Consider the following 10,470-nt stretch of genomic DNA (forward strand, 5'->3'; position numbering starts at 1 on the left):
GGGCAACAATGCACAGAGAGTTCCATAACTGGAAGATCTGAAAATATAAATTAATACCACCATACAAAACATAATTCTGAAAAGTCAAGGCAATTAGCCAAATATAATTCACCAAGAAGAGAGTTCATCCTTTAAAGTGCCTCTGACATCCAGGTTTTGTAATAAATATGAACGTATTTTTGGAAAGTTAACATTAATATCATGTTGCAAAAAAAAGTCAAGCCACGTGTAAAATGTGTTTTATGCCAAGTTTTGTGAAATACAAAGATGCTTTCTTTGACTTTTTGAATTCGCAGGATATGTATGTCACAGGTACTTTAAGAATATATCTTTACCAATAAAAATGAGCCAAAATTGAGTCAATGTGTCGAGCATGTAATTAAATTAAATCAAAATAAATTAAATTAGCAGCAAACTCTTTGGAATTGACAGCCAGTGTAGCATTTTTTTCTGTCTTGTTTTGCTAATATAAAACATTCCCACAAAGTTTGATTCATCTACCATTGAAGCAAGGATTTGTATTTTTCTGTCCCTGTGAAAACCGGATGTACTTCTTTAAAYGCTGTAATGGGATATTGTCTGTAAACCTAAAAGAACACAAAGGGCAGCGGGAGAACACGACGTACCGCCGGCTCAGAGTGATTCAGGTTTCACTGCAGCGTTTTTTCACCCCGTGACTGGAGGAGAGAGGATTGTTGTTCCATCAGAGTGAAACGCTCAGTAAAGTTCACTCAACAACAATGAAGACGAGCAGAATGACATCATATTTCAAGGCTTCATGCACAGTGAACCAGAATGAGGTCACCTTGTATTTTATCTCCCCTCGTTTCTAATTAAAGGCACATTCAGGCTCCTGGTTTCATGTTGGAACCATTTGTCTCCTTCGTCACCTCGGATATTTTATAGATCTTTGATTTAAAGCATCATGTTTTAACTGAAGCATAGTTTGATACCTCAGTAAAACCGCTCATCTGTAACGTTTTTGCTGCTCGGTGCCACAGAAAATCTGATCCGATCACATTTTCTAAAGCAGTAAGAGTTCAGGTCGCCTCAGCTCTCAGGTGGAGCCAGCTTGTTCCTTCTGTKTCAGAGATAACAGCTGAATGTTTTCCCCCAGTCCCACTGTTTCTCTGCATCACAATCCCATTTAAACCAACAAAAACAAGCTCTGGTGTCAATTTTAGCCCAGTTTAATATTTAAACTTGACAGATGTAAACAGAAAAACTATTATGTGGCTGTTTCATTGAGTTTGAAGCTTTTTATGGYTGGTTTAAAATGTCTGGAGGCCAAAGTGCATTCAGTGGTAGGAAAATATATATATATATAAATATGAGCCATCAGCACYGAAGCTCTTTTTATGCTTTTTCTTTCAGACTAGATGCTACATTTGCCAAATATTTCAAAATATTTTTTTGAAAAGTTTTGGCTGCTGAGTTTTGTTTGATCAGATCTCTCTTCATCAGACTGATAAAAACAACACATMCTCAGATTTWTTTTCAGCATAATTATCAGAAAAKGTCTGTGTGACATTTTAAATGGACCTCTTCATAAAGCAGAAAACAATGAGGACGGCTCAGGTCTCTCAGTTTAGATACAGATTAATATTTGAACAGGAGGGCACTTCCTGCTCTTTCCTGACTGAGTGATAACAAAACTCATCCAGAACAGATTACCGGGGTCATTTTTAAATAGTCAGGATCACAGAGATAAAGCAGACAATAGACTYGTAATAAAAAGTTTGTGTGAGTGAAGGCTGATTGTTAAAATGTTGACACTTATTTATTTATATTTTTAGCTTTTTACCCGCTTTATTTTCCTTACCCAAGGATAAATCTAATTGTGAGTTTTTGGTTCTGTCTCTTGGCCCTGAAAAATGATTCATTCTTTATTTTATTGCCTTTCAACATTTTATTTGGATTTTTGTTTTGATCAAAAGCAATGTTTTTTTGCATTAACAAATCAGATGAAGTTAAAGGAGGAAGAAAAATTAGCTTGAAGTACTTATAAAAGTGTAAAAACAAAGAATCTTTATTTCAAACCAGAGAGTCTCAGGTTGGTAGTGGTCSGGGCTTTGACTGGACCTATCCAGGACATTTATCCTTGTTAAAAGGCAGTTTTTCCTCTCCACTGTCACCAATGTGTTGCTCAGGATGGAAAACTGTGATTAAGTGATTCAACACAATCTGCTGGCTTCTTCAGATTGCTCTTTATACTTTTTCCTAATATTACGCTTGTTGTGATTTGGTTCTAAATAAACTGAATGAGGACCTTCACTCGTGATGTCACACACATCATTCGGACCATCAGAGTGGATCCTACAGAGAGTCAGTGTGAAGTAACAGACGTTCCTAGAACAAACTGTGACAGATCCAACTTCAGGAACCACAGGAAAGTTCTTTTGAAAGGTTGGCTCGAGGGCCGGGGTCTTTGACAGACTTGGAAAGAGAGTGGAATTGTTGAAAACGTTGGTGATTTTGCTGTGTTTTATAGCTTAGCTTGTGTGTGTGTGTGTGTGTGTGTGTGTGTGTGTGTGTGTGTGTGTGTACGGGTTTTGCCTACAACATGGGGAAAATTTTCCCAAAAAAGCTGCCTCATGGGAACCGAAGTGCATCGTGGGGACCAATGCCAATTCCCACGAGTCCAAATGCAAATTACAGGCAGGGGGTTGGGTTTAGGACCAAGGTTTTAGGTTAGTTTTAGGGTCAGGTAGGTACCTGTGAGGTTAATTGTAGGGTAAATGGTCAGAGTTAGGATATAAAGTCTAAAAAAATGAATGAAAGTTAATGGAAGGTCCCCACGGGGTTCAAGAACAAACGTGTGTGTGTATTTTTATCACTCGAGCCACTGCTTCTGCATYGTTTAAGAAACATAATGGTGATGTTTATAATTTGTGTAAGTATTATCATCGTATGTGTGAYTGACCGCAGTCAATCGCTGTATGAGGCTAGCATAGATGCTAGGAGCAAAGCTAGCAGTAGGCTACAGTAAAACAATAAGGTTTATGTACCTGTTTATGTGCAGGAATAGGAWCCGGGTGGTCCAGTGTTGGTCTTTTACCTCCAATTAAATGTTTGGAGCAGACGGAGTGAAATTCAGCTCGTCTCATCGCTTGAATCCCTCAGTTAGCCTAGCATCTTAGCTTGGGAAAAGTGATCAAAAATACTCCTTCCATGTGGGGATGATGGCTGTATCCTGAGTCACTGTTACAAATAATGTATCAGAAYGTTCTGTGGTCCTCCCGGTGGACTTCGATGCWGTTTTCYTGAACTTATTTAAATTTAAACACAGCTAAACTGACGTAACTCCATTAAAATCAATGGTGCGGCTACGAGAGTTGCATCAGTGTCGAGCAGAAAGAGTCACGTGACTCGTGYTCTAAAAACAGCCTTCATGAAGGTCCTCATTAAACTTTAATGGAGCTCCAGAGGATGTTCAGAGTTTGGGTACATGAATACTTCTGCAGTTGTGTTACCTGCAGAGAAACGGTGTTGGTCAGCCTCCTGATGGTAACGCTGTGCAGCTGCCCATTGCTCAGGCTCCTCGCGCTGCTCCTCAACACTTCAGCTTCTCTGCTGCCGTCCAGCTTATATCTCACCTCCAGCTTATCTGAACACAAAGTATGTTTTCACAAATGAAACTTTAGTATTTTTTTTGTCTTGTAGAAAATATCCTTGTTTTGTTCTCTAATCTCTCTGTGTGTCTGAGGAAAGAGATGAAACTGGGTGATAAGTATCTGAGTTAATAAAGCTTTTCATGCAAAGAGGATTAGAAGATAATTCCCCGTCTATAAAACTTCAGATCTAATTAATTTTCCTAATATTAGGAGCATTAAAAGTGGATTGAATGATAATATTATTTCTACAGGCGACTAAGATTAAAAAGGACAAATCTGCACATCGTCCTTCACTTACTTACAATTCTAATTAATCTCTTTAAGAACTCTGATTAGATTTACTCTCATTTCTTCCTAAAACAGAATCTTTATCAGGAGGTTTTTGCTGTTTGATGCAGATTCTAACGTTTATACATTCTTTAAAAGAGAGAACCTTTTTTAGGCTTAAAAGGTTTAACAAATGGAACAAAAACAAACTGTCAGGACTTTATTTGGACTCTTGATTTTAAGGGCGTTTTAGCAGACGACTCCGAGGCCAGCGCAGAGCCTTAATGCCCCGTTTCCCATTATCTTCCTCAGAGTCGTTAAGGCCAGAAAGAGTCCATTTAGAGCTAATTTAGCAGCAAAGTGTCAATTTTCTGAGGCTCCTAGATGCTGAAAATCTAATTCTGAGTTCAAAGTTTCTCCGCTACAACTCTTAAAAGCCACAACTTGGTTATTTAAGAAGGTTTGCAGCTAATTTATCCTGTTTCATGGATTTATTTGGTTTAACAAAGCAGCTCACCTGCAGCTCATCCTCAATAAGACCAAAATATAAAAGCTAGCAAAGCTGGACTGGATGAAAAACAGGGTTTGTGGATGTAAAGAGGAAAATCTGGAAAAGCTGTGTTGCAGAAACTGAGCAGAAAATATTGATTTCAGGAGAAAATGAGGAGGAAAATGAAAGAAAACATTAAAGCAAAACCGGAGGTGCTGATCCCAGGAAACCCGTGTTTTAAGAAAAATGCTTCAAGTGAGATTTATGAACTTTTCAAGCTGTTGATGAGAAAACCTGCCTGTTTTTATTTGAGCTCTACAAACAAATGGCTCAAGTCTCCTCCAGCTTCCAGCTGCAGGAGAAAAAGGTTCTGGAGGAAGAACTTGCTGAGATCTGGTAAGTTGTAGATATTTAACCTTTTACACATTCAAGCACTGGTAATTTAATTTAATAAAAAAAGGTTRCACAGTTAAACCTCCGTACCAACTTTACATACATTTTTACAGTACGTAGATAAAATACTCTGAAACACAGCATGAGAGAAAATCCAGCCTTTGTTTAAATAAAAGACTTTTTCTGCAGGATGGTTCAAATCTTTTTCAGAAGAAAAGAAAACTTCTGTAAGCCTGATTCTTGCTGGACTTTCTGATTTGACTCATTTATGTCTCTAGTGTTCAGACRTGGAACTGCAACCTCCGTTACTCAGGTAAAGAATGGATGAGTGACAGGCAGAGTTGTAAAGTAACTATGGTAAGTACAAATACTTTGTTACTGTACTTAAGTAGAAATTTCGCTTCTATATACTTGAGTAATTATTTTTCAGGGTACTTTTTACTTTTACTTATTACATTTTACACAATTATCCGTACTTTCTACTCACTACATTTTAAAAAAAGGTAAGAAGTACAAAGTCGTTACTCCTATTTTATTCAGAGTTATTACTTAAACAAATACTATCCTGATAAATTGTGTCTCCTGGATAGAGTGAATTTAATTGTGGTTGGATGAGAAGTATAAATATRTACCATTCTGACACACTATTAGTTTGTACTCAACCCATCACAGCTGCACGCTGTTAGAAAATATATTTTTTGGAGAAGTCACCTCCCAATAAATGTCATTTTGGAAAATCTAACTGCTCACTTTTACTCAGTACTTTTACTTTTAGTACTTAAGTAGATTTTGTGTCAGAAATTTACTTTTGATACTTAAGTACAAAAAATATCAGATACTTTAAGAATTTTACTCAAGCAATATAAGACTAACTTTTACCAAAGTATTTTTATGATAATATACTTGTACTTTWACTCAAGTATCATTTTGAGGTACTTTATAAAACACTGGTGACAGGACAGGGGCACTTCAGGGGGATTTCAGCTGGGGCCAATGCCCCTGTTGCCCCGCCCCTAGAACCACCCCTGATTTAAATATCAAAAGAAAATTCTGACATAAAATGTACTTKAGTATTAAAAGTAAATGTACTGAGTAAAACTGAAACAAACTGTTGTTTATTGGGAGGTGACCTCCCCAAAAAACATTTATCTAAAGGCCTTAATGATCATAACGTTATATTAAAAAGTTAATGTTGATACATTTAGGATAGWGGCTGGAGTTTAACCAGATAAACAAAATGTCTACTTAAGTAAAGTAATGCAGTGTTTTTACTTTGTTACTGTGACCACCAGGTGTAACAGGACTCTGAACTTCCTTTAAGCATTAATAAAACTCAAAGGAAGCAGATAAAGTCCCTCCTCACCGTGTTTGTTGATGAGCAGAGCCACGTACTCTCTGTAGAACGAGCTGACGTAGAGCAGCAGAGCCGGACTTTGTGTCGTCCTGAAACTCAGAGACACGTTTTCTCCCCTCAGGGTCGTGTCGGAGTAGATGGAGGACGGCCGAGYGCTGCCGTTTCTCTTCAGCTCGTACGGCTCCTTGAAGGTGTACCTGACTGACGTTCCTGACTTGAAGCTGGCCGACAGCTCTGGAAGAAAAATGGACGGGTTACCCTCGGAGCTGTTAAAGAACGCRATACAAACAAAAATAAAGTGGAGCCAGAAGCTTGTCTCTCCTCCTTTTATCCGTTTTCTGGGTCATTTTAATTAGACTTTTATAGAAACCAAACAYTAGAGCCTAATTATAACATCATAAAATCACTGATTTGCCTCGCAGACAAAGCAGCTGGTGGGAGAAGTTCTCTTTTAAAGGACAGAACTGTTGAATCGGAACACAGAGTTCATCGCGGCGACACGTTAAATAGGACTCGGGATGCATTAAAGCTTTGATTTCACACAGAGCCGAGTGCTTTTTAATGACGGTGAAGCGCAGGAAAAATGACTCGTGGAAAAATATAGATTCTTAACCTTTAAAACACCCACACACAGACGCAGAAAAAACACTTTATTAAGTTGGCTTCAGCCGTCCTTTAGATCTTTCTTTGCGGTGAGAATTGATTCTATTACAGCCCTCAGACAATAAATGATATTTAATATTTGCTTATTGATTAAAACTGTCTTTACTGGATGGTAGACGCACAATAGAGCTTAGATTTTTAGCTTTAACATGAACCAACAAGCCCGAAGTTTATTATATGTGATATTTTTTTAAATGTCATTACAAATGAAAGTTGTATTGTGCAGAAAACAAACACAAACAACTAACAGACTCSGGTACTAACACTAGTTTTACCTCATTATCTGACGATTACAGGAAGTTGAAGCTATTTTTGTGTTGGCCAAGGTAGATTAGCTGTGGCGGCCATCTTGGACAGTTCTAATCACGACTGATTTGTTATTTTCCGGTCGTTTCCATCAGAGGCGTGTACCTGTGTGGCAGAAGACTCCGGTGTGAGCAGACTCGCTGCAGTCGCAGTAGAAGCCGCTGACTCGCTCMACACAGCGGCCCCGGTTCTGACAGAGCGAGCCGTAGCTGCTGCAGTGACCGGGGCAGCCGGGCCGGACCCCRGGCGTGATCTTGGCCCTCTCCTCCAGGTCCAGGGTGACGCCGTTCAGCTGCAGGGAGCGGATGCATCCCCGGAAACCCCTCTGCCTGGACGCCGTGCCGCCTGGAGACAAAAAAAATACTCATTTTTAAAACGACAAATGAGGAAGAAAACTCATCCCGGCGGCTCCTCTCGTCTCTGTTCTCCAGCTGAAAAATCTTAATTATCGTCATTTATGTTGACAAGTCTGTGTTTTGCATTTTCTGTGATTTTTCTATGTTTTTCCACCTGACATTTACAACAAATCCACCTGTCATGTCAGCTCCTCTGAAGCTTTAAATTGTCGAGGCTGGTGTGAGATAAACAATGAGAAAGCAGCGAGCTGTAGGTGGAGAGGCTGATTCAGAGACGTGACATTCAACAGCTTTCTTTATGTCTCTGCAGCATCATTCCAGCTGCAGACGGGATTATTAAGTGATTGGCAGCCATGATGAATTACCGCCTGTCAGAAACAGAAACACAGATTTATTTATTCTYACCTCCAGCACACATCCTGGACTTTTTTTTATCACTTCCACACTAGTTTCATATTTGTTTTTTAGATTACATACCTGTGGATTTTAGAGGAATACCACCTTGATTCTGGAATTTCCCGTGACTCGTGAAGGCGCTCCTCACCTATAAAGAGCTGGCTGTTGAGCTGCAGGTGGACGTGTCCGTCACTCGGGGCCTGCTGGGTGGAGACGGGCAGGTCGTCCAGTCCAAGCGTCGCCTCCTTGATGTTCCGCTCCGCTCGGACCTGATGCCACCGGTCGTCGTTCAGCGGGATCCTCGAGTCCACCTGAACCTCCAGAGGCCCGTTTCCAACATCGAAGGAGAAAACCACCCGGGTGGGAGCTGGAAGAAGAAATGGATTTTGAGCAGTTATAGGAAATGTGATGTTGGTTTAGAAACAAAAAACAAGTAAATGCTTGATTTCTTGTAGACATGATGTCTATCAATAAATCTAATCTTACTAATCTCCTTTAAGATCAGCAATTATTGTTAAAAATCACAAACAATGGGCCACCCTCACTAGGGTCCTCAAGGGGTCATTGGGGTTTTTTGATCCAGTCTACATGTRTTTTGTGGACTAAGTCAAACCCCTCCAGGGTGAGAGTTGGACTGAGCCAGTTGTGACAGATTCTGTTCAGTTTAATGGACAGAACTCCTCGGTTCAGTCAGGTGACAGAGGGAGTCCGGATCATCTGTTTGTAGATGATGTGGTCGTGATCTTCAGGTCTCACTGCAGCGGTCCACAGCTGGGAWCAGCACCTCCAAACCTGAGGCCATGGTCCTCAGTTGAAAAAGTGTGGATTGCTCTTTTCAGGTTAGGGATGAGGTTCTGTCTTACGTTGAGGAGTTCAGGTACCTTTGAGTTTTGTTCATGAATGAGGGAGAGTGAGATTGACAGATGGATCGGTGCAGCTTTGGCAGTATTATGGACTCTGTACTGGTCTGTTGTGGTGTTCTACACTCCTATCCTCACCTATGGTCACAAACTTTGGTAGTGACTGAAAGAACCAGATCACAGATAGAGGTGGTCGAAATGRGTTTTCTGGACTCTTTAGAGACAGGCTGAGAAGTTCAGTCAGAGTCGCTGCTCCTTCACATCGAGAGGAACCAAATGAGGTGGATCATCTGGTAAGGACACCTCCCTCAAAAGGTGATTTAGGCATGTCCAACTGGGATGGATGGATGGATGGATGGATGGATGGATGGATGGACAGACGGATGGATGGACGGACGGATGGATGGACGGATGGACAGATGGATGGATGGATGGACAGATGGATTGATGGATGGATTGATGGCTGGATGGATGGACAGGTGGATGGACGGATGGATGGATAGATGGATGATGGATGGATGATGGACAGATGGATGATGGATGGATGGATGGATGGATAGATGGATGGATGGATGGATGGATGACAGAGAACCCACAACTGGGGTTTGCTAAAATAAATCAAAAGTTTTTAGAAAACAAATTACAACAGTGATTAAATGAGATCTGATGACAAATAAAACGTGTTTGAGACGGCTGCAGTTTAGAAAACCATAAAAACAAAAGTAATTGTTGTCATTTGTTGTGGAGATAATTGCAGAGTAAAAATGAGAGTTTCCTTTATCCAAACGTTCATCTCTTCTGATGACAAATCTTTGTCGAACCTCACAGTGATACAATTATCGGAGGCAGATGTTTGTAAAGTGAGGCTGAAAATAAATAAATWAAAAAAACATGCTCTGTTTCCAAACGGCTCCCAGAGCAAGTTTAAAATGTGCCAACGCCGCGAGCGGGGAATAAAGAGCAACGTTTTAACAAGCAGGAAGCAGATCGGACAAACAGAGGAATGTAGGGCTCTCCGGAATCAAATTTAATTAAACCGTCACAAACATAACAACAAACAATGCGAGGGCTTTGAAGTCAACAGATTGGGAACAGTTCTGACAGGTTAACAAACAACAACACAGAAAACTGGGGCCGCATGTTGATTACACAGAAAACCAGAACATCTTATTCTTTCCTGGCTGATATCATTTATTTGCCATTTCTTCACAGATGGTCACAGACCTGAAGTCCTCAGAGACCCTTAAAGGTTCTAATCTGCACTAACAGAGCTGCAGCTTTCAGGGAAATGCCATCTTTCTTTTTTGCAGTTTTGCATTCATGTTTCAGGACCAGGGTCAGCGTCAGAGGCGTTCTGCAGCCTGGTTTCAGCACCACGGACAGCGTCTCAGCACCCAAAGTCTTTATTTCCCTCCTGCAGGCTGCCTGCTGTGCTCTGTTTTCTCCATCAGCAGAGGAAGATTTAAGAGAGAGTAAAGGAACCAAACTGCCGTCCTTTATGTTTTTCTGCTGGTGGAAGGTGGGACGTATCGCTCTGGGAGCGCAGAACAAGATGAAAAAATACCCTAACATCCAGCAGTAACTTATTTAGAAATTTGTTCCCGGGCCCGGCTACAATGTTAGAGCAATCTGAGGTTGATGGAAACAGAACAGCGCTATATAGAGCTGGAACAACCACACAGACAATGATTTCCCCGGAGAGAGACGTTACGGGTTGCTTTCCCTGAGCCACTGTGTGTGTGTGTGTGTGTGTGTGTGTGTGTGTGTGTGT

General features: G+C 40.6%; 1 protein-coding gene across 1 annotated transcript in view; it reads right to left on the reverse strand.

Moving 5' to 3' along the window:
• The window catches only part of LOC106522895 (contactin-associated protein-like 4), a gene marked incomplete in the record, with an annotated part of 103,624 nt that overhangs the window by 14,633 nt on the left and 78,521 nt on the right, over nt 1-10,470 (reverse strand). Inside the window, 4 exon segments of the mRNA XM_014016126.1 lie at nt 3,474-3,607; nt 6,128-6,352; nt 7,193-7,432; nt 7,988-8,206. Of these exon segments, the coding sequence (XP_013871580.1) occupies nt 3,474-3,607; nt 6,128-6,352; nt 7,193-7,432; nt 7,988-8,206 (818 nt within the window).

Source organism: Austrofundulus limnaeus, unplaced genomic scaffold, assembly GCF_001266775.1.
Source record: "Austrofundulus limnaeus strain Quisiro unplaced genomic scaffold, Austrofundulus_limnaeus-1.0 Scaffold139, whole genome shotgun sequence".
In the NCBI taxonomy this organism is placed as follows: domain Eukaryota; kingdom Metazoa; phylum Chordata; class Actinopteri; order Cyprinodontiformes; family Rivulidae; genus Austrofundulus; species Austrofundulus limnaeus.